This window comes from Conger conger, chromosome 2 (assembly GCF_963514075.1).
Source record: "Conger conger chromosome 2, fConCon1.1, whole genome shotgun sequence".
NCBI classification, from domain to species: Eukaryota; Metazoa; Chordata; class Actinopteri; order Anguilliformes; family Congridae; genus Conger; species Conger conger.
This window is the reverse complement of record NC_083761.1, coordinates 53,246,528-53,271,426: the sequence shown is the minus strand read 5'-3', so window position 1 is coordinate 53,271,426 and position 24,899 is coordinate 53,246,528. Positions and strand designations below refer to the sequence as shown.

Here is a 24,899-nt window from a genome sequence, read left to right as displayed (position 1 = left end):
TATTTAATCAGCAGACCCAGCCTCCCTCCCAGCTCCACAGGCCATGGCACAACTCATATGTTCAGGAGAGGGGGCAGCCTTGGGGCGACTGGGGGGAATTCTGTGCTAAAAGCCACATAGCGCTGAACTAAAGTGCTTTCTCTACCATGAGGGGGATGGGAAATACATAGCTTGTTTACATGTCGTTCTCCTCCCTCCTGAAAGCTTCACTTTCTTTTTCTCCTGTGAATTCATGGCCCAAAGATAGCACTTGGCTTCCTAAGAATCAATGAGAAAGTTCTGGCATATAGATTGGCTGGCAATAGTTTCCTGCTGATATGTTTCATAAAGACAAATGAGTGATAGAGCTGTGTTTGAACATTCTGGGCACCAGCAAATGTGTTTCTCACACAAAATAATTATGTAAATTCATTAGATCAGACTTCAATGTAGACTAAAAAAAAGACTACAACCCTTGAAAGTTGAGGAAACAAAAGTAGATGCAGACAAAAACTTCCAATAACATTTCTAGAACTTTCCCCCATTGTATTTGATTGAGTGATTGAGTATATGCCATTGCAGACTTTTCAACAAAGGTTCAACAAAGCAATACAAACAAAAGCATACATGAGACCAGAATCCTTTGCTGTTGTGAAGTCTTCTCCACTGATACCTTCAGTGTGGACAGTCGCATGCGCACACAAGCACTCAACTAAAGGTCATCCTTCACACAAAAGGTGTGAAAAGAGAGGGGAGAAAAGGGCAAGAGAGGCCTTGGGTTTCAACACAGACTGAGTGGACTGGGGTTGGCAAGACATGGGCGGAAGTCAGGGAGAGCGAGCAGTCTGAGAGGCAGTGATTTTGTTTTATAAATGAAACATTTACGTTGCTAAGTTGCGAGTGGAGAAGTGTCAGACGTCGGAGCCTGTAACAGGAAGGATCTCCTGATTCGGTGTGACTCTAATGGGAGCCACTGGTGAATTTTTTATTCAGCCCAGAGGGAAAGAAAAGCATATTGTGGAGTTTATGCCATACAATTTTGCCTTGAGACAGGAGGAATGGGTGTCTCTCTCTCTCTCTCTCTCTCTCTCTCTCTCTCTCACACACACACACACCATTTTTCAGCACTTGTCTCTCATGATATTTGAATAGACATTCTTACCAGTGGTTGGCACTGAGAAAACTCTAACTGTAATAATTGGCCATAGCATTGCCCAGGGAGGAAGGGTTTCACTCAACAGGGTGTTCCTGCCTCAGTGTAGTTGCTCCTCTGGTTGATTTGGCACCTCTGATCTGAGCCAGAAGTTCAATTTACACAGTCACAGAGACTAAAATTAAATTTAAAAAAGAAAATGCAATTGTTAGAGGGGGCGGCACGGATGGTGCAGTGGGTAGCACTGTCGCCTCACAGCAAGGAGGTCCTGGGTTCGAATCCCCATCGGCCGGGGATGTGGAGTTTGCATGTTCTCCCCGTGCTTGCGTGGGTTTCCTCCGGGTACTCTGGTTTCCTCCCACAGTCCAAAGACATGCAGGTTAGGCTGATTGGAGAGTCTAAATTGCCCATAGGTATGAGTGTGTGAGTGAATGGTGTGTGTGCCCTGCGATGAACTGGCGACCTGTCCAGGGTGTATTCCTGCCTTTCGCCCAATGTATGCTGGGATAGGCCCCAGTCCCCCTGCGACCCTGTTCAGGATAAGCGGGTTGGGATAATGAATGAATGAATGAATGAATTGTTAGAGGAGTCAGAAAAGGTGCGCTAACTAGCTGTACTATAAATGATATACCATAGATTATACAAATGTGCAGACCTACCTTGCTGTACAGAGAGAAGGCAGATTACATTTTTTTAGAAGAGAAAGGCATTGTCTACACCACAAACAAATCCTCTCACCAAGACGTTTGGAGGTAGGCCTAATATGATGTTAAACAGAATAAGTTAACCAAGGTGTCAGTTTAAAATGAATCTGTAAAACAACTTAAAAGTTTGGTATGTGGAACTTTCTCCCGGTGAAGTGCCTCATAATATTCTAGTCTCTAGGCAGTTTAAGAAGTTCTTGGCTAGAATTGTTCATGTCATAGAATTGAAATGGCATGCCAAGTCTATGACATTCAAAAATTTAACATTTACATGACAAGATCCATCCATCCATCCATTATCCTAACCCGATTATCCTGAACAGGGTCGCAGGGGGGCTGGAGCCTATCCCAGCATACATACAGGTCGCCAGTCCATCGCAGGGCACACATACCATTCACGCACGCACTCATACCTATGGGCAATTTAGACTCTCCAATCAGCCTAACCTGCATGTCTTTGGTCTGCGGGAGGAAACCGGAGTACCCGGAGGAAACCCACGCAGACACGGGGAGAACATGCAAACTCCGCACAGAGAGGCCCCGGCCGACGGGCATTCGAACCCAGGACCTCCTTGCTGTGAGGTGGCAGTGCTACCCACTGCACCATCCGTGCCGCCACATGACAAGATACGATGCGAAAAAAGCAAATACCAACTTTGTATGAGATAGGACATCATTTAATGCAAGAAAACAAAGAAAATAAATAAATCAAGAGGGCTTGTGTAGACCAGAGGTCACCAACCCTGGTCCTGGAGAGCTACTGGGTCTGCTGGTTTTCGCTGTTACTCTGCACTTAATTGATCAATTAGAGCAGATGATTACACAGCTAACTCACCTCACCTGGTTACCTGGGACTCAGCAGGGTGCTGATTTTAAGGTGAAAACAAAAACCAGCAGACCCAGTAGCTCTCCAGGACCAGGGTTGGTGACCTCTGGTGTAAACTATAGTTATGGATGAAATGTCTCCTTGCATCTATCTCTCTCACTCACTCGCACACTCTCTCTCTCCCACACTCTCTCTCACTCTCTCTCGAGATTACTTTAGTGAACTAACTTCTAATTCAGAACACATGAGTAGTACATTATTTGATGGGAGGCTTTTAGCATAGATGAAAATAAGAGGCTAATGATCATTGAAGCACACACTGTATGTCTATCTATTTGCTCAATTTGCACTTGTGTGCAAACTAATGTGTGCAAACTAAACACACACCCACTCACAAATACATAAATGAGCACATGCACACAAATGGTTTCTATTTTCTAGGGAAATAAAAATAGAGTACCCTTGAAAACAGTATATCTCCAAATGTCTGTAACCCAAAAAATATAGAACCAGATTGTTGGGTCCTGAATTATCTCAGTGCAGCACTATGTCACAATGAAAAAGTGAATATCAGTATTCAGTGAATATAAAATTTGTATGTACAGTATGTGCACTTTTCTGCATTAGCCTATGTTCCTAGGGCCAGAAATATGGATTTGTGTTATACAATTGTGTAAAAATAGAAGGTAACATCAGTAACCTGATGAACCACTGTTATTAGTAGTAGTGATATTTCTGCATGCCAAATCATTTACTTGTAGATGTAGTAGTGTAATAGCAAAACAACAGACCCAACTGTCATGACATGCACACTGCTTGTTCTGAGTAATTGACTCATTCATTGAAAGGGGCATGTTCAAAATAATAGCAGTGTTTAGTTTAATTAGAGAATTCACTCATTCTGTGAAAAAACAGGTGTCAAGCAAATGTTTCACACATTATCATAAAATATATTTCCTTCTGAATTGCTAAGTAAAATGGACTGTTCCAAACATTGTTCGGAGGAACAACGTCATTTGATTAAAAAATTGATTGGAGAGGGGAAAACATATAAAAAAGTGCAGCCAATTATAAGATGCTCAGCTAAAAAGATCTCAAATCCTTTAAAATGACAACAAAACCCAGAAACATGCAGAAGAAAATGAGCAACTACTGTTAAAACGGATCGGAGAATAGTCAGAATGGCAAAGATTCAGCCATTCATCAGCTCCAGAAAGATCAAAGATGATCTACAATTACCTGTAAGTGCTGTTACAGTCAGAAGATGATCAAAGCTAAGCTATCAGCGAGAAGCCCCCATAAAGTACCATTGCTGAAAAACATTAAAATCGGTTAAAATTTGCCAAGGAACACATCGATTGACCCAAAGAGAAATGGCGTAACATTCTGTGGACTGATGAGAGTAAACTTGTTCTTTTCGGGTCTAGTGGTCTTCGGCAGTACATCAGACAACCCCCGGATTCTGAATTCAAGCCACAGTACACTGTGAAGGCAGTGAAGCATGGTGGCACAAATATCATGGTATGGGGATATTTGTCATACTACGGTGTTGGGTTTGTATACCAGGGATCATGGATCAGTTTGAATACATCAAAATACTTGAAGAGGTTATGTTACTGTATGCCAAAGAGGAAATGCCCTTGAAATGGATGTTTCAACAAGACAACGACCCCAAACATCTTGCTTCCAGACAAAAAGGATTGAGATAATGAAGTGGCCGCTCAATCCCCCGGCCTCAACCCCATTGAAAACTTGTGGGGTGACATTAAAAATGCAGTTTATGAAGAAAAACCTACTGTTTGAAGTGACAAATGTTGACACTTTTTTTTTTTTACAGATTAATATTTCCTTTACTTTGCTTCCGGTAAAAAAATAACGCAGACTTGATAAAACGTGTTAATGCTTTGATTTGGAATTGAATGTGTAATGTTTCCACTACATTCGATACATGGAACTAAAAGCATTCAAACGCCCTCCCAATGTACATCAGACACTATTGTCATTTTCAAATCCCTTCTAAAAACTCTTTTCAGTATCAGTTATCCTTAGCTCCACCTTTGCCTTGTTTGTAAGTTTGTTTGTGTCTACACCTCATTCTATACTCCCTGCTGTATGATGTTCCTTGCCAAAAATATATCTTGTTAAGCTACCTTGGGCTCTGGAAAGGTGCTATATATGTCAAATGTATTATTATTATTATTATTATTATTATTATTATTATTATTATTATTACTATTATTACTATTATTATGCTGGTGTGCTTCTGCAGAATTAGCATCCTTCTGCTTGCACTGACACAGGAGAGTTCCCACAGTAGAAGAAATGGTTGAAATTAAATTAAAATGTGCATTTTTGAGCCCTGTTTGCAAGTGACTGCAGCATCATATTTGGAAAGAAATGTTGCTGTGGAGCTTTTCAAAATGTATCACCAAAAACAAAAAGGTCCACAGAGATCCATTATATCACACAAACAATTCCTAAAATCTCAGGGTTAGGGTTATAATAAAGGTGAGACACAGGATTATGGTAAGCCTTCGGATGGATGTACAATACAGTGCAGTGGATACAAACTCTCTGAATTTGACTGAACCCAACACACAATACATGACCCCTACATGATTCCCTTCTGGAATACAAATAGGTTACAAAAACAACATCTAGATATTTGTGGAAACATATTTTAACAGATAAATAAATAAATAAATAACAGTGGTTCTGTGTGAAGGCTATGTCAAACAGTCATGGTTGTACTTGGCCAATTGTCTACTGTCTTTAAAACGGAGTCTTATGATGAGGAGACAGGGCCAAATGAATATACAGATCGCTTTTAATAAGGCAAAGTTTCTACAGGAAAGATGAAAAATTATCCATCTGTTTTATGCGAACATGCCAGAACTCACTCAGATAGCTTGTAGCAGTGTCTTGCGTATGCAAATATGTTTTGCCTGGAAATCTATTTGGAGTTGCTCGAAGGAATCCAGAACGGGCCTCCTTCTGTCTCCCCCACCGGCTCGCACAGCTCTCTCTCTCCTCGTCTGTCTCCTCTCGCGCGGAAGACATTTCACCAGCTCACACACGCAGGCACATGCAACGAGCCGCACTGCGCGAGGCAGCCATCGGGGATTATGCGCAACGGTCGTGCGCTCTTAGTTCACTTCGTAATCAGGGCAGTGACTTTTCCTTTATATATATTTGAATAATTCGTATCGTATTTGTTGTTATTTCATGATATAGACAAATTATCATATGAACATATGAGCATATGAACAAGTAGGGCCGACATGCAATTATTTTGTATGACCTTGTATGCACTTTTAGTACGTCGCATTGGATAAAAGCGTCTGCTAAATGTAATGTAATGTCATGCAATGATTTAATATCTATACAATGACCCGTATATCTCTGGAGCTCCAGCAAAGGAACCCAAGTGTTTCAGGTGGCCATATATATTGATATAAGTTTAGCAGTCGTCTGGGAATCCTGCATTAAAAATAAAAAAAACATACTTCTTATATATGCCTACTTCTTAAAGAAAGCAATAAACTTTATTCTTTTAACATAACATAAAAGTCTATACTGAAGGAGTGCCATCTACACATAAAACCTTTGTTCATAAGTTAGCACTTTATGTGGCACGTTACACTTGTTGTTGAATGTATATTGCCTGTAAACCCATTTGAAAAAGCAAGGGAGCAGCACATAAAGAGAATAAGGTATGAACCTCGTAAATGGGAGGCAGCACTTTTACAGGCTTTCATTTGTGAGGATGCCCCTATAATGTAAACATGAATAACAGTGATTCCCTCAAGGTTCTTAAACTCCATTTTACACAGCAAATTTTCTAAATTTTCAATAGCCATCCACTTTATGCTCGTTTAATTTCTCAGCTATGCTACCACGTGCACGTGCACGTGTCATAAAATTATATCAGGGAAATCTGGTCAAACTCCATCACTGAAACAAACTTATCTTTACGTTACGTAGTGTTAATCAACATAAGAAAGAGACAGTTTGGGCAGTTATGTGTGGTGCACGTGTTATGTATGTTTGGTGGGGGTGCGTGTGTATATGGCCTAGGAGACGCCGTATGCCCAAACGCAGGGAGACTAGGGGACGAGAGCAGGGTGCATGCTGGACCGGAGGGCCGAGGAGACGGCATTGGCAGATGGCACAGAAAGGTGTTACCCTACAGTGAGTGGGCATGAAGACTAATGCGTTGCAACATTCAAGAAGGTGGAACATTTGGCTGCTGACCTGCAGTCAAAACTCGTTTACATCCCTCCCTATTGAAATTCAGAGAAGGCCAGCGGGTGATTTAAGAATAAGAAACATATATGATCCCAACGGAAGCCATTTCTCCTCATAGGAAGTTTTCACTGTTTGCAGATTTGTCAAAAAATGGTAAAGAAGGTTTATTCTCTTCTGTTTACAGGAATGTGTCAGATGGAGGAAGGAAATTATGGGTAGCCTATTGAGTAGCACTGGATGACAGTGATTTCTATGCTGTGTGGTAGTTTAAAAAACTGTGTTTACTCAGGTTCCCTTTATCTAATATTACATGTTGTCTAAAGATCTGAAACCATTCAGTGTGAGAAATATGCAACAATAGCGGAAATCAGGACTGGGGACAAATACTTTTTCATGGCATTGCCCTTTACGCATGTACCAGCCATTCAGAACCACAGACAGTAGACAAAGCACAGGGATAAGCGCTAGTCAGGCCTCCTAACAGATACCAGTAATGTGACTAACCTATTAAATTACTCTTTCTGACTAACAGTGGCTTAATGGTAAAAATTAAAAAAATGCTGCTCACTCATTTAAAAAGACATTGAGCACAACTTGCGCTCAGCAAAATCATCCACCAAGCTGTACAGGTCCTGGCTCTGTCATTTCCAACGAAAGTTTTGATAACCCTCTCTTGTCCCATTCTGCTCCGTAAGTTGTTCTTGATACGTTTTTAGTTTTGAGAACGAGCGTTTCGATGTGGCGGCAGTCACTAGTAATGTGAGAATCAAGGCAGCGCACACATCGCCAAAGGCAGTTTCTAGTTAAAAAATCGTATAGTTTTGCTGCTTTTTCCAGTTCCTCCTTTGTACTTCTGCACCAGTTGTGCTTATATTCAAGCATTCTCTAGATTTGTTTTTTGCTAGCTATCTTTTTCTGACGTGCGGTAAGGTAATCGCGACACAGAATGTGATAGATCAAGCGTTCAAAACAGGCCAATCATCTGATAAATTGTCAAAAATAAATAGTTTCCTTAGCGAAGCACAATTACAAACCGATAAATATACAGATAGCTAATAGAAGCAACCATCTTACAACATCAGCTTCTCATTTGCTCTACTGCCAAACACGAAACAAATGGGAAAAACACATTATTGGTTTGTAACCATTGGGAAGATATTTTTAGCATGAGCAAATATCATCTCTTGATTTATGTATACAATTTAGCAGTCTCTTTGTCACCGATTCACAAACTAGATCGCACCGCCAATCCCGCCCTTAGCTCCACCCCTAACACCATCTTAAACTCAGAGGGTTCAGTGCAAGATGCCAACCACTGGTAATCCCCAAGAACAAAACTGCATATTTACTGGAAACTACATTTGAGTTCTGTAAATAAATCTTATGAACAGATGAGGTGTGTATTAACCTCTATAGGAACTGAGCATGATCCAGAGCACCCCATCTTTGAAACACGGTGGAGGTATTTTTATGGATTGAGAATGGAAGGGACTCACTTGTGTTGTGGCTGACAGCAGCAGCACAATAAATTCTGAAGTTTACAGAAAGTAAACTCAAACTTTACTTTTTGTTCCTCAAAACTCATTGGAAGGCACTTCACCTTGCAGCAGAACAATAACCCCAAACATACTGTTAAAGTTTTTCAGGCCCAAAACGCAGAATGTCTCTGACTGGCCAAGTCAATTATCAAACCTGAATCCAACTGAACACACATTTCACTTGCTGAAGACAAAAATCCCCCAAAAGAAACAGGAACAGAAGATGGCTGCAATATAGATGATGTCTATGGGTCGGAGACTTAAGACTATAGTTGAATACAAATTACAAAGTAATTGTGATAAATATGATGATAAAAATGATCCAATTACTTTTGGTCCCCTAAAATAGGGGGGGGGGGGGGGGATCACAGGATATGGATCATGGATCACTGGATATGGCTGTAAATAGCCTTTAGTACTGTCTTTGTGATGGTAATTTGGTGGTCTACCAGTTCTTGCTCAGTTTTCATTGTATCTTGCAAAATGTTTTTGACATTTCTCATACATACAGTTGAATATCTTATATAGTGCCTTCCTCAACAGTGATGGGAAAGACTGATATAAAATTATAGAAAGTGCTTGGTTGGAATTATTGCGGCCACAAGTGGTGCAACCAGCTATTAAATTAAAGGGGGCAATTACTTTTTCACAGGGGTGACATCCGTATTCGATAACTTTTTGTCATGTTCAAGAGGTTAATTTGTTGTTCAGACCAAATATCAGAATGGGGAAGAAATGTGATTGAAGTGTCTTTGACTATGGAATGATTGTTGGTACCAGACGGGGTGGTTTGAGTGTCTCATAAGCTACTGATCTCCTGGGATTTTCATGCACACCACTCTCTAGAGTGTGCAGAGAATGGTGTAAAAGCTGAGTGATAGTTTTGTGGGCAATCAGTGACATCAGAGGAGAATGGCCAGACTGGTCAAAGCTGACAGGAAGGCGACAGTAACGTAAATAACCACACATTACAACAGTGGTATGCAGAAGAGCATCTCTGAACACACAACACGCCAAGTCTTGAAGTGGATGGGCCACAGCAGCAGAATACCAATAAAGACCTAATAAAGTGATCACTGGGTGTTTGTTTCTTGCATTATTGTCACATACTGAAAAATGCACTGAATGGCTGATTTTACTGAATATTGAATAAAGGAAGGGTGCTCTCAAGCACTGTCAAAATTACCTCCTGTTGTAAGGCCACCCAAGGAAATGTATTTACTTTAGTGCCTTTCATTCAACCCACAACAAAACCGACACTGTTTTACTACTGTCGACCGTCAAGTGACCTTCACAAGCCGGAGCGTTGTTTGTCCTGCTTTTATCATACATTACATGCAGTCAGAATGATTGACAAGTTCAAATAGATTTCCAGAAATATCCACATTTATGGAATTTGGTATGTTTCCAAAGGGAAACACTGCACAGTCACACAGTGTTTCCTTTTGGAAACATACAAAGTTCCATCATTAAAGGTAATATAATGACCTTTTTTTAATTCTCGTAATTTTGAGGGAACATTGCGATCTTGATAAAAACAGACCAATGTGAAAATCTTTGTTAACAAAATATCCGTTGGAAAGTTATTTTTGGCTATATCATATATACATATCTATTATATTATATATATTGTGACATGAATCTTGGGTATTTTCAAGAAAAATAAGATATGTTCAAGAAAACCAAAGATATAATTTCATAAATCCATTCGGTTAATCGGTAACAATCATTTACTGCCATCTTGTGGTAGAAAAATGAACAATCCTTATATCGCTGACCCTTTCACAAAATGACTCACTTTCATGCTCAAAATTGTTGCGCAGGGAGTGAAAGCATACCAGCATATTGTAGAGTGGCTTCTTTATTCAATTTATTCAATTCAATTTGCCATATGAACACAAAACAATAAATTGCGTTCCAAGTTATTTGTTATTTACAATGTAACTTGCAAATGAACATTATTGAAATGGGTTAATATATGTGATTAATAAAACAGGTACCTAATGTGTACAGAGCCTTGAGTTTAAACATATAACCTTCCAGTCACATCCCTATGCTTTTCACTTTCCTCTTTCACTTCTCCTCCCTACCCTTCTTTCAAAATATTCCTTCTTTGACATGTTTGTTTTCTTCTCATGCAACATTTAGGATTAATACCGTCCTAAGAGAGAGTCCTAGTCCAAGCAGTGTTGATTTGCAGCTTTGTTTCCTCAAGTAGAACCACCCTTTTCTTGGCCTTCCTCCATTGCTTTTCAACCCATTTAGAGCCAATTCTGCTGCTCAACTTGGCTTCTCTTTTCAGTTGAATTCTCCATCTTCATACCTTTCTCATACTTGTCATTGTGCTCCTTTTTCCTTTTTTATCTTCACTCCATACTTTATTCTGGAGCTCCCCTGTTCATTGAAAAATCTTATTTTTTCCAAATGAGGAAGTAATGGTCTGTTATTACAAATACACCTTTTCATTAAATGTTCTTTTTATCACTGCTTAATGCTTTATAGCCATTATTTAAGTATCTCAATATTATGTATATGTATGTATAATATTGAAATTGCTGGATGGACACGATTAATTGTGATTAACCTAGTATAATCTTACACCAGACAGAATTTTGATGTACATTTTGAAACACTTTGATCATTGTATATTACATTATATCTTACCTTACTTAGATTAAAAGATATTGCATTAAATTTCTAGCAGTACCTCTTATTATTATTATTATTATTATTATTATTATTATTATTATTATTATTATTATTATTGCAATTGCCATTTTAATTTTAATAAATTCTGTCACATCAATTTGAAACTATAAAAAACTATTCGTAAAAAAAAAGGTGGGGGTTATTCATAATTAGGTTATTTATTATTTAATCAGGTACGATTAAAACATTGCCATTAATATGGTACGCTATTGTATTCCAGTCAAAAATATTGCCTTTGGGGACACGTTCACCAGAATGCACTGCCTTTATCTGGCTTTCAGTGAGAACGAAGTCCCACATATTAACATCTGAAATTTCACCGACAAAACTCTGAACGGCTTCGTAATCCCCTAGATATCTGTCGGGGTCCTGGCCAAGAAGGACGGTTCCTTTGCCGCGAATAGTATGTCCGGCCTTATAAACTTGTCTCGCGCTCCGTATTCCGTTCATCCAAAAGGCAGAGAGACCCGTTTTAGATTCCCACGTAAGGCACAAACTTGTCTTAAAGGTGGTGAGTGCAGGGAGGTTGAAGTTTACCCCGTCTCCACTCAGGTAGAAAGAAAGGCGTCCGTCCTTCTCGCGCCACACATTTAGCTCGTCAAAGTCCCCGGTGCGGTAGGCAAAGAGGATGATCTGTCGGTCCTCCTGTAGCTCCGTGGCCAGCCGCATGCATAACGTGAAAGCATTTAGTTCTAGGGGTTTTTGCGGCGTCAGTCTGACATAGCTGTAGTCCGTCTCATATGGGAAAATCAATGATTTTCCACTCAGACCCACTGCAATAGAATAACACATCAATTAAACAATGTGTAAATCGGACTTGTCTGTCGACACAATCAATGATATTCCCAGGGGCAACAAACCCAGATAATAAGTTAAATAATCAATGAATGAATGTGCAGGGAATGAGAAACAAATACAAGCAGAATCTTTATAAGTACAGAATGTACATTACTTCAGCTGTGATGAAGGAGAGTCTGTTTACCTTCAGAGGCTGAGGAGAGGCTGAATCCATAGAGTAATAGAGAGGCCACCAGCACCACTAGGTCTCTGTAGCTAAGCTGCTAAGACAAGCAAGCCCAAACATCAAGCTGAAAACTGTCACAACATCCTTTTTACTGTACATACACAATCTAATAACTAGTGATTCAGAGATTCGTTATTATGGAAAATGGTAACAATAAAAAGCATTCCATAGTGCACCAAATGGCAAATTGTTCCATTAAGTATCCACCCGTTGCATATTAGCTACAGCAGACCCCAGATACTACCAAAATACAAATGTCAACTCGTTGCTTTTAAGATAGTGTTTCTGTGAAAACAGTAATATATCCATTTCCCCTACCATTTCAAAGTTGTGATTTCTTGAGAGGATGAATGGGAACAGGTTGTGCTCCAGTCAGTTATCACATTGGGTTTGACGCCTCTCCCCTCCTTGTACAGACAATGACATCACTATCCCAATAGATTTGTTTACAAAAGACGGCTGTCCGTAGAACTGCTGCGGGATAACACTGCTTCATTTGTGCCGTAGAGAGCAAGACAGACACGCACACACAGAGATGTCAGATGTGCACTGGAGGTCACTGTTCTTCAACATGTGATTCTATACATCAAACATGATGTCATATGTTAGCTGTGTACAAACTGGAGAAAGCAATCTAATTCAAGAATCCAATATGTTATATGTTTATAAGATTCTGAAAATGAATGTAAAAATATGCAAGAAAATAAACAGAAATAAGCCCCTCTAAATTACTTAACCTATTACACATTCAAATTTGGTCTGTCTTGGTTTCATATGCACATTTAAAGTATGACTGAACGAGGGCGCTGTGCTCAGATGTGACCACATTTTGGTCAGATACAGCATTGGTATATTCGGCGTCGAAACATAGATGCATAAAAGGAGATGCGTCATATCCACGGTGAAAATTGGTGGTGGGTCAGTGATGTTTTGGGGTGGTTTTAATTCCAGAGGTCCAGGGGCACTGGTTACAATCAATGGTATAATGGATTCCAACCAAGTATATGTGAATCAAGACCTGCAGTCGGGAAGCGATTGAATACTTGAATACTGACTGAATAACAGCTGAAAAGGCAAATGTCCAATTACTAAAATGGGGAGACTATGTATACATTCCTGTATGGATCACCTGATATGGATGTAAATACCTGCAAATTAAAGAGGGTATCATATTCATTGTTTCATTTCAACTCCCATGTGCTGGAGAAGAGCCACTGTCCAAATACTTACAAACTGTACTGTATGTCAATGACCATTGTTTAACTGATGCTATAGGGTTAAGTATCAGCAATAGCTGTTGCCCCTCAGATGCCTTATTGGTCAGTATTGTACGGCCATCATTTGTATTACTGGATAATGCCATTGACAAGTGTCCAGATATACCACCCATAATGGCAAAGACAGCATTGCTTCACTTTACACTTCCATTCAGTTAAGTCTTTCTCAAAGGCATATTGGAAGAACAGCAAAGAGGGAGGTTGCTTGAATAGTTTTACAAGTACACAGTTTATTTAAATGTATTTTAAATTCTTGAAACAAATAGTTTGTCAATGGGGACATAGTAACAAAGGAAGAAAAGCTGAATGTCTCAACGAATCCAATTTTGCTTATGCTCTCCAATATTCCTAGTTGCCAGTGGATTGTAGAAATGGCAAATGCCTGGTTCCAGAAATAAAACCATGGGGGGGGGGATTACTGGGTCACTGAAACTTGCAATTTGTGCAGTAAACAAAAGGTTAATAATTTATACAGAATGAAACTGAATTCATCATTCAAGACAAATGATACTGCTGCAATTATGCTAGGAACAAAGACACGACAAAACAGCAGAAAACTTTGAAATAAATTGTCTTTATTTGCTAGCCATTCTGAGTCTAATATTATATATGAACTTGCTGTCAAGAGGGTGACAACGCTCTCAGTATTCATACTTTGATTGCAGAACATTCAGTGTTAACCCAAATGACCCCTGAATATCAGGACTGCCCGGAAAAGCAGGAAAGCACACCAACACCACAGTTCTGCTGGCTTTACAGCAAGGACTACAAAAATACCATACACACATCGATCACTAAAAGCACCCTGTTTTATACCACATACCACACTTTCTCCAGGGAGACTTCCAATGTTTAATGCTGATGATGTTCAAGAAGAAGTTGTGAAAGAGAGAGGTTACTGAAAACTATAACATGATTTGAGGAGCAGCACTGAGATTATTTTTTTGAATTGTACAATGCCTCAACTCTGAAAATCATCTTTCTAACACACAAATGCACACAGATAAGTAAATAAAATGCATACAATCAACAGAATTGGTGACAACGCCGCCAATCCCACCACCTACCAGTATTAAAGGGTGAAACATGAATTTGAAAGAGTGTATACAGGGTTTTCATATACATGAGAGAAACTATTGAAATTTACACAGTAAAAAAACTAGTCCAACCACTCAGGTCGTCAGGACATAAGCAACCTATTATCTGTCTGTATTATTACGAAAATGGCCAAGTTTTCTACAAAATTCAATTTTAAAGTTTCCGTTTGGAAAATACTGTAGGTGAGAAGACTGAACCCAGCAATTTTTTATTTTGAGCAAAATAAATTATGCCGACTCATATCTAATGAGTAGCTATGTAAGGTTACTACAAATATCCGCTTAAAAAGAAGTGCCACTTCAGTCATGGTGTCTGCTGCAGAAAAGCATCTTAAGCTCAAAAAACTTGGACATGTCCTGCATAGCCACAATACTGGTACATAACGTGATCAACAACAGCCATTTTGAGAATGAAGACAACTGCTGAGAGTTGATAGATGTCAAACAATGAGAATTACAGATACACTATACAGAGAATGTATCTACATTCATGACACGAATGTGAAACAAATATTGGTAACAATTTACAATAAGGTCATATGAATTGGCAATAACTAACGTAGTTAACATTAATGAATGATTTACAAATGCATTAATTAAGCACAAAATTCACTTTTCATTAATGTATTTCTTAACTCCTAACTAATCTATTGGTAACATGAATCTTTATACATTGGCAAACCATAGGTTAAACATACAATTAGTAAAGCATTAACAGATAAATTAACTGGTTCTCATTCCAATATGAATAGGCATGAAATAATGAAGTTGTTAGCATGTATTCATGATGTACAAATACATAAACAAAGCTGAACAGCTTAACGTTTCAGGAGATAATCACCAACTGCATTAGTTCATGCAAATTTATGTAACCTTATTGTAAAGTGTTACCCAAATGTCTTTAAATATACCCACCCTCAAATATAACAATTTATAGTCATTCGTTAACTAGCCATTTAAGCAGCACTTGCAGTGAACCAGCCATTTCATGCTCACTCCTCTAACTGAATTGCTCAGCTATTACTGAGGCAGGAGTCAACATGCTGACATTCCTTCTGATGAAACTGTAACACAGCTGAGCAAACAGAAATTGTCTCAATCTAAGAAGAAACTTAGAATATGACTAATCTTAGATATTTACTGTTGCCATTAAGTTTGATCCTTTGATTCTACAGTCTAGAGAGGGATTGACATACATACATGCATCCAGCATTTACACCAATCTCATACACAGTAAAATGTTCAGTGTTAAACCAACTGTTATACGAGTCCACAATGCCCAGAGTCATTTTTAATACTGACTTAACACTGGAAATTTTAATGTGTACACAATGTAATAACACCGTCTTGGATAGAAATTCTTTCAAATGATGCATTTGAAAAGAATAAAGAGAAAAGCCACCTGAATGATTTAAGCAGAGGCAAATCACAAAAAAAGGTTAACTATGATTTTTTATTTTAATAATTCAGCATCTGTAACAGATGGACGTGATTCACAGCAAGTATTTTCAATACCATCAACCACTAATTTTCCAAAGTAATGTGAATACCTTGAACCTCCCCTTACAACAGCCTCATCGGGTCTACTACTCATGTACAGGAAAAACGTCAATACATAAAAGTAAACTATAGCAAACTATTATGATAAATATCACTGTCATGTTGCCATCATCAAACAAATCACCTATTGCTTAGAACCACATCAGTATTTTGTGGCCCAGCATAATATCAGGTAAACCATATGTAAAAAATATACATATGAAAACTATGATCAATATGATTGGTTACCGCTCCAGACAAAAATGATGTTCAGTTCATTGTGAAAGTTCGGAATTTTTTCTAGTCTGAAATATGAAGTTTTGAAAAACGTGAGGGACTGATGATTGTTTAACAGCCACGTGAGCAGAAGAATCGACAGTTACTGAAACTGCAACCCAGGGAACTCTGCAACACAATATGCTGCGAAGGGCCATCTTCACCCTGTCCCAGCTATGGATCAAATCTTACACGTGTTATTGTAATATTCCTCTAATTTCCCACACAGTTAGGGACTACTGAGGGCCAGGCAAGTCCAGGTCAGGCACAACAACTCCTCAAGAAACATTCCTCAATATTTTGCAGACACATACGAAACCCAAACTTGTTTGAAATGAAGCAACAAAAAGCATCTTCACACCATGTACTCCCAAGAAGGGCAGTTCAGCTTGGTGAAATCAAGACTCTTGACCCATCTTCATAATGGGTCAAAAACATTTGTCCAATGAAAGACAAATGAAGTCACAAGTGCAGAGGACCATCATGGCTGCTCATGTAGAGGCCCACAGCAGCCGTGATAGTAGAAACTTAATGGCAGGTCGTGGGAATGTACCACCCAACATGCGCTAACTGCTCTTTGCACACATTACCCACAGCCCTGTGGATAAAGCATTAACCATACTATCGCATAATGCACTTGTACATTTATATACTTCTACAATCTGTTTAAAAGCTTGCTCTGTTTTTTCGGGGTTTTTCTAAGTCCTGCATAACACTTACTGTATTTGATTGCCAAGTAATTTGGATCTGTTTTTGGCTTTTGAAGATAACTACTGAGACTAGTACTCAGCAATAAATTGGTAAATAAAATCTCAAAAATTCAAATCGATTAAAAAAAAAAATATCACAAACTATACCAAAAAAAAAAGAAAAAAAGAGAGAGAGTAAAATGGCCAGAGCAGCACAGAACAGGTCTGCTGCATTTGTACTATAGGAGAAAAAGCCATGAGGAAACACTGGCAAAGGGACTGTCTGGGCCAAAGATTTGAGTGCTGTGGGGGGGGGGGGTAGGCTGGGAGGGGGCCAGCCGAAACCAACCGACCGAGAGGAAGGGAGGGAACAGCCCAGAACAGCCGAAAGTCACAGTCAGGTCTCCGCACTCCTGTTTGGCAGTCTGCTGTGTGGGTGCTGCGTTTAAAGTGCAAATCCAGGAGGGCGTACGGGTTTGTTTTCGTCTCTGGTTCATCTTTCCGTGCTTTTTAAAAAAATGCACTGGATTCTCCTTCTCGGGCACTCGGGGTGGATCAATAGTCCTCCACCCAGCCGTTCTCCAGGATGAAGGCGTCTATCACCTCCTTCATAGCCAGGTTTGGGATCAGCTGGTCTTGGGTCAACGGGCTCCGGGTAACGGGATCAAAGTGTCCAACTCGCTAAGGCACAGATCACAGAAAAAAGTGGTTTGGCTGGTCAGCACATCTGTGTAAAGTTGACATACCAGCTTATTTTCAATGATCTAGTTGTTTTCGCTATATCATCTCATTTTATTTAGACCTATAGTTGTGTTCAAATAAATAGCAGTGCATTAAAAAAGTGAATAAAGTGCAAATATTTTTTAATAGCTTTTAGTTCAATATTTCAAAGGAAGTGGAAAAATTAGACATTCAATTCCAAATCAAAGCATTAGCAAATTTTATCAAGTCAAGGAAGCAAAGAAAAGGAATATTAATCCGTTCAAAAAAAATGGCAGTGTCGACAAACTCAAACGTCAAACTCTCTTCAAACTGAATAAACTGAAGAAATTTTTCAAGATTTAATTTCACTTTAAATTACTGAACTAATATTTAGTTGCATAACCATTGTTTTTGATAACTGCTACGCATCTGCGTTGCATTGAGTCAACCAACTTCTGGCACCTAGAAACAGGTATTTCAGCCCAGGATGAACAAACTACATTCCAAAGTTCCTGTGAATTTTTAGGTTTTGCTTCAGAAACTGCATTTTTAATGTCACCCCACAAGTGTTCAATGGGGTCAGGGGATTGAGGTCAGGGGATTGAGCTGGCCACTCCATTACCTGAATCCTTTTTGTCTGGAACCAAGATGTTGCTCGCTTACTTGTGTGTTTGCGGTCGTTGTCTTGTTGAAACACCCAGGGGCATTTTGTCTTCGGCATATGGCAACACAATCTCTTCAAGTATTTTGATGTATTCAAACTGATCCATGATCCCTGGTATATGAACCCAAGACCGTAGTATGAAAAACATCCTCATACCATGATTTTTGCGCCACCATGCTTCACTGTCTTCACAGTGTCCTGTGGCTTGAATTCAGCACCCGGGGGTTGTCTGACGTACTGTCAACTAACACTAGACCCGAAAAGAACAATTTTACTCTCATCAGTCCACAGAATGTTAAGCCATTTCTCTTTGGGCCAATCGATGTGTTCCTTGGCAAATTTTAACCCATTCTGCACATGCCCTTTTTTTAACAATGGTGCTTTACGGAGGCTTCTTGCTGATAGCTTAGCTTCAATCAAACGTCTTCTGACTGTAACAGCACTTACAGGCAATTGTAGATCATCTTTGAACTTTCTGGAGCTGATGAATGGCTGAATCTTTGTCATTCTGACTATTCTTCGAACCGTTTTAACAGTAGTCGCTCATTTTCTTCGGCGTGTTTCAGGTTTTTGTTGCCATTTTAAAGTATTTGAGATCATTTTAGCTGAGCATGCACTTGAAACAATGTTTGGAACGATCCATTTTACTTAGCAAGTCAGAAGGAAATATATTTTATAACAATGTGTGAAACATTTGCTTCCCTTCTTCCTTAATAAAGGACAATTAATGACACCTGTTTTTTCACAGAATAAATGAATTCTCTAATTAAACTCCACACTGCCATTATTTTGAACACGCCCCTTTCAATGAATGAGTCAATTACTCAGAACAAGCAGCGCACAGATCATGACAGTTGGGTCTGTTGTTTTTCTATTACACTAATACATGTTCATCAGGTTACTGATGTTGTACTGCTATTTTCTTGAACACAACTGTAGCTAAGTGTATCATTAAACTTGTGACTATTTATTTGATATGACTGCAGGTTTGCCTGTGACAATTTACTTATGATAGCTGCAATTGATGCATTGTGTTTACTGGTGTCTCGTGGTCAGTTTTGGAGCAAATTCATGGGCTATCTGCAAGGCTACTCATGATGAATAAGCTACCACACTGCAGCACAACACATTCCATATGAAGAGAACCCCTGCTTTGAACAGCTGTGGTGGAAGAGGCCCATCCTCGGTTCAGAGGTTGAGCTGGGGTTGTACCTGTAGGTGCTCCTCGATGTCTTTGCGGTCGTACGTGATCCCGCTGGGGGTGATGCAGGGCTCTCTCATCAGCTCAAAGCTGATCTTGCCGCACAGGTAGTCTGGGATCTCGCGCTTCTGTGGGTTTGAGTACGTACAAGACCCCTTGTGCATTTGTATTTTGTATATTTGTATATTTTGTATTTACTGTGTAGCTATAATTGCTCCTCTGTATGCCCTACATATTGTGGAATGACAATAAAGTTAACCTGAACTTGAACACTGGGAAAATAGTAGCATGGCACTAGTGCTAACTTAGCATGCTACAATGGTCCTCGCTCACCTTTCTTTTCTCGTCCACCTGGGAGAACAGCTCATCCATGTCCGACAGGTACTTGTCCTGCTCGGGAGAGAAGCAAACCAAATCAGAAGAGGGGGGTCAACAGACCATTCATCTCATAACGCCACACTACAGCACCTGAGCCTAAAATGCAGTAGAACAGAAATAACATACCAAACACAACAAACCTAGCAGCTGCAGTTACTTTGTAGTAACTGCCCAACCCTGTTCTGAGGTTCACTCCAACCCTAACAAAGCTCACCACACTCAACACACTCTCCTACAGCTGCTAATTAGTACAACCAAGATTGCCAAATTAGAGTTGAAATGAAAACCTGCATGGATGGTAGATCTCCAGGAACAGGGCTGGCCAGCCCTCCCTTAAGGCATCAGTTAAAAATGACATGCATACAGTGGGGTCCAAAAGTCTGAGACCACATTGAAAATCTGGGTGAAGTTACTTCAAAGCTTTCCAAGAACTACTCGAAGACCAAAGAAGAGTAGTGCAGGACAATTCACAATCACCTGACCTCAACCCCATTGAACATTTTTGGGGGCACTTGAAGACTGACAAAAGTCAAGTGTCAGATAATGCTGGGATAACATGATCATGAAATTTTGCACAAATGTGTGGAGTCCGTGCCAGAATTAATGTAATTTTTACAAACATCCAACTTTTCACTCAAATGGTTATACTGATAATATAATTGGTAATGGAAAAGGTTGTATTAAATTAGAAAAGAAAGCAAAATAGACACATTTTGGTCTCAGACTTTTGGACCCCACTGTAGATACCGGGGACATGCACGCGGTATGGATTCTGCACCTATGAAGGCACTAGGAACTCACGTGTTTTGATTGGATCTTCGCCATTTCATTCCTGCTCCTGTTGTCTTCCAAACCGTCCTCTTGTTTCTCGCGGTAATCTTCCAGCTCCCTGAGAATAGGCACAGGGACAGCAGCCAATGTAGCAGAGCTGGGTTCTACTTCATACATTCAATCAATTTTATTATCCACTGGATCAAATGCTGCACTTAGACCTAATATAGTAAGTACAGCAATATTTTTGGCGATCAGTACTGAATGCAGGTAATTTACTACCTTAAATAAAGTGACACAGAAAAAAGCTACATATTTAATATGGAAACCTGAATTCATTGTTTTATCAATCTGGTTTATGCCAAGTGAGATGCTTCGCTGGTTTAAAACCACTTCTGCTCAGGGAAGGGAAGCTTGAATTGGGTCTAACATCACTAAAAACATGGATACAATATACTTTAAAACAGGTTTAATTATGAGCAGTTGGGAAACTGCCAGGTAACACAATAAATTTACTACGACAGATAAATCATCTGACAAAAATGGTTAAACATCAAAAATAGTGGGAATGTGATCAAGAGCATGTTAATGGTTTTAATTGGAATACATTCTTATCACATAGCTCTGCCTCAAACGCAACATAGGATTTCATGATCCCATCACGTGGTAAACCAAGACAGTCACATACTGACTTTGCTCCTGTTTGTATTATATTCAGTCTAATAGTCTACTGACGTTAGCAAGAATATCATACTGAATCTGTAGTTTAGCTCATTTCCATTCCGCAGACTTAGACTTTCAGCAGATTTCTGTTAGAAGACTTTTCATTTTGACAGTTGGAAATGTATCAAAGGTTGTTTTATGTTCACCATTAAATATATTCACTAAATTGTCACAGAATAAATGTCAGACTGGCACAAATGCTTCAGTTACACCGTAAATAATGTTCTTCACTGCTTCAAAGATAAAAGAAAGCGTTCTTATTTGTTCTAGGTTTTATGTTCCATAGTACCCTGAGCTCAAAGAATGCATTTAAATTATAATCAAAGTATGGCAACAATAGCCTTGTTCATGCATTGGCCCAGTGAAACCCTGATGACCAAAATTAAAAGACAGAACAGCTTGATAAAATAGAAAGAGAACTGGCCATGCAAGCTGAAATCTCCAGTCTTTGGATCTCATGATCATCTGACGCACAGAATTCAGAAAATTCCTGAAGAAACACTGAGATGTTTACAGTAGGTGGCCTGAAAATTGGCAGGCATTTTTAGCAAGTCACCTACTTTTCCTCCGCAACGTATATACAGACCACCAGAATTAAATATTTGAGTACAGGAATCTAGTATGGGAATGGAACAAAACAAAAAACAGGATAAAACTGCTTCCAACTATAGGATGTAGTAAAGTTTGTCACATTTTGACCACATAAAACACCTCTACAGTTACAGATATAGATATCTGATATAGATACAGATACAGATATAGTAACAGGTCACTTCCAGTGCTGCAGTTGCTGGAGAAACAGCCAGGAAACAGGACTGTCTCACCTCTCCTTCTCTGCCAGGATGAGTTTGGTCAGATAGGCATGCAGCTCGTTCTCCTGGTTAATGCGCTTCTCCTCGATGCTGTTCCAGCGCTTCTTCTTGGCTATCCTGAGGGCACTAGGGATGTCGTCGCCAAAATTCAACCTCTGCTCCTTCGCCAGGTTATAAGCTGAAAAAACAAGCGCAACCTGCATTGTACAACATGTTCATGAACATTTAAGTCATTACTGAGGGGCCCTTTTAATTACATTGGCTAAGGAGCCGCATATGATGCCCACAGTTTTCATTGTGTCACAGTCGGGGTTAATTTATAAATCAAAATGGAATCTAGGGCAGGGCTGCTCAACCCTGCTCCTGCAGATCAACCATCCTGTAGATTTTCATTTCAACCATAACTTGGCATAGCTGATTCTACTACCATTAGCAGCTCAACGAGCTGTTGAATGAAGTGTGCTTTCTTAGGGTTGGAGTGAAACTTGCAGGACGGTAAACCTCCAGGGACAGGGAAATTGGGGCTGGGCTCCAAATTTCACCAAAATATTGCATAACACAGCACCCATTCAAAGCTCCGTTCAGCTCATAACTACAGATGCAATACAAACCTCGCTGCAGATTGCCAATGGCCTCATCATAGTTTTCCATCTCCAGGTGACACTGTCCCAGAAAAAAGTGTGCCTTGACAGATTGGCTGTCCAGCTCGAGTGCATGCTTGCAGTCGGCCAAGGCCTTGTCATGCTGCTGCAGCTTCACATAGCACAGTGCCCGATTCGTGTAGTACACTGCTACAGAGGGGTTCCGGTTCTGAAGTAAAAAAAAAAAAAAAAAAAATGATGAGCAGCATTTTAGAAAAGCTCTTATTAGATTTTTGATTTAGTACAATAGAATGCATTTTAATCTCAACACAACAAAAACATATATCCTGAACAAACTGGATTATTTAAATAGTAATTAGAGCAATGGGTTTGACTAGCCTCATGGCAAAGGCTAGTGATCTGAATGCAAGAACAAATGTTTCATTCAGTCCGCAGTCCTAGTGCGGTACTCACGATGGCTTTGCTGTAGTAGACAGCAGCCTCCTGGTACTTGCGGTTAAGGAAGAGGCGGTTGCCCTGCTCCTTCAGCTCCTGAGCGGAGGCGCTCTTCTCGGGGCTGGCCGCCATCTTCTCCGCCAACCCCACGGCGCCTTCTTCCCCTTGCTTCCCTATCCTGCTACCCGTGTCTCCTGCCGGACACCCGCCGCTCGCCCGAGCCGCGTCAGTTGGGATCGCTGTCCTCTCCTTACAGAGCCGGGGTGAAGACACGTCACAACCAAGTGGCACTTATCTCACCAAACAACCTTACGTTACACTTGAGTGCTAGAGTATCAACCATACCGGACATGTATTCCACGAAATGTATGTAACATCTGGTCATCGTGTTTTTCAGGTTTACTACATTGGTTCAATGCAAGTAGCCTACTACTAGTCGTGCGATTGAACCATTCTGTTCTCTGTCGCCTCATGCAGCGCTAAACTCTCCAGGATCCTTCTAAGCATCATCAATACAACAAATGACTGTTCCGGATCACGTTTTACAGACCAGAGTGCTGTCTTAAAAAAAACAGACGCATAATCCTAAAACAAACAGTTTTGTGAAGGTTGCAAATTCCATTCCATAAACAACCAAGTCTAGCTGGATAGTTATTCTAACGTCAGACTCATATCATTTCACATGTTTAGCCAGCTTGTTAGTACTGTATAAATACATGTTACTAGTAATAATGACATTTAACTTTCCAGAACTGCCAGCAATCTATTTGAAGAAAATAATAGACCGTCAGTCTGCTGCCTCGTAAAGTAACTTACGACCAAACACTAGCAGTTGGATATCGTCGGGTAATAATATTTAGCTAGCTAGCTAGTTTTGCCCCTTGGTTTTACCACATCAACAAACGTCTGTTTTACACATTCGTTTAATTTAATAAACTACATTTCGCTGAAGCAGAATGTACGACCAACCCTTTGGATTGGAGGATTTAGCATTACTTCGCTAGCTAGGTACCCCACTTAACTTACCGGATAGAAACAGACAGCCTTTTCGGCTAGCGCAACTCTCTCCTGCGGATGTTGTCAACAGGCAATATCGAGGTTCCAGCACAATGTCTCTTGGCCTCGGATAAGTGTACCAGGCTATTTTTCTGTTCCCAAACCCTTAACTATGTATTAGATTAGAAGAACAATTTTCACTAACAAACCAAGAAAATGAATGTCATTTTAAGGATCATTAATGCCTTATGTTTTTTCACCATCACACTCTAATCTTGTTTTGATGACGCATAGTCGCATACACCAGGAAGTCAAACAGTGATGCCAAATGCGAACTCGGAAGTGCATCATACTGAGGGCGCATTCCAACCATAGAGCGTACATAGCCGTAGGTCCCGGAGACAGTGGCAGTCGTCGATTATTACAAATCAAGAATGAAAACACTGTTCTTCAATTAATCAATCAAACTTTATTTGTAAAGCACATTTCCTACAGATGTGACAGAGGCAACAGGTTGATTGAAATAACATTTACGACCAAAGGACAGATATAAAAT

The 24,899-nt window shown here is 39.8% G+C and overlaps 2 protein-coding genes across 3 annotated transcripts; both read right to left on the bottom strand.

Moving 5' to 3' along the window:
• Positions 1–10,293: 10,293 nt before the first annotated feature.
• Positions 10,294–12,611, bottom strand: LOC133122116 (C-reactive protein-like). 2 transcript variants are annotated; one of them, XM_061231850.1, is made up of 3 exons: positions 12,500–12,611; positions 12,140–12,218; positions 10,294–11,930 (listed from the first exon to the last, which is right to left on the bottom strand). In XM_061231850.1, exons 1-3 carry the CDS (start codon positions 12,500–12,502, stop codon positions 11,323–11,325), a joined length of 690 nt encoding a protein of 229 aa, XP_061087834.1. In that variant the 5' UTR covers positions 12,503–12,611; the 3' UTR covers positions 10,294–11,322. The 2 variants fall into 2 exon arrangements, with proteins under 2 accessions (XP_061087834.1, XP_061087835.1); XM_061231851.1 differs by having other exon boundaries at positions 12,140–12,215; positions 12,500–12,588.
• A 1,401-nt stretch (positions 12,612–14,012) lies between these two features.
• Positions 14,013–24,638, bottom strand: LOC133121634 (E3 ubiquitin-protein ligase CHIP-like). The gene is made up of 8 exons (XM_061230948.1): positions 24,374–24,638; positions 23,366–23,596; positions 22,922–23,120; positions 22,323–22,488; positions 20,806–20,893; positions 19,960–20,016; positions 19,638–19,754; positions 14,013–17,740 (listed from the first exon to the last, which is right to left on the bottom strand). Exons 2-8 carry the CDS (start codon positions 23,477–23,479, stop codon positions 17,615–17,617), a joined length of 867 nt encoding a protein of 288 aa, XP_061086932.1. The 5' UTR covers positions 23,480–23,596; positions 24,374–24,638; the 3' UTR covers positions 14,013–17,614.
• Positions 24,639–24,899: the final 261 nt, after the last annotated feature.

What these genes read in the sequence shown, in the direction of transcription:
- LOC133121634 (XM_061230948.1), bottom strand. Translation starts at nt 23,479, where the DNA reads ATGGCGGCCAGCCCCGAGAAGAGCGCCTCCGCTCAGGAGCTGAAGGAG. An exon ending in CATTGGCAATCTGCAGCGAG is followed by an intron (nt 22,489 to 22,921) that starts GTTTGTATTGCA and finishes TTGTTTTTTCAG; the next exon opens with CTTATAACCTGGCGAAGGAG. An exon ending in CGAAGATCCAATCAAAACAC is followed by an intron (nt 20,017 to 20,805) that starts GTGAGTTCCTAG and finishes TCTCCCGAGCAG; the next exon opens with GACAAGTACCTGTCGGACAT.
- LOC133122116 (XM_061231850.1), bottom strand. An exon ending in CCTCTCCTCAGCCTCTGAAG is followed by an intron (nt 11,931 to 12,139) that starts GTAAACAGACTC and finishes ATTCTATTGCAG; the next exon opens with TGGGTCTGAGTGGAAAATCA.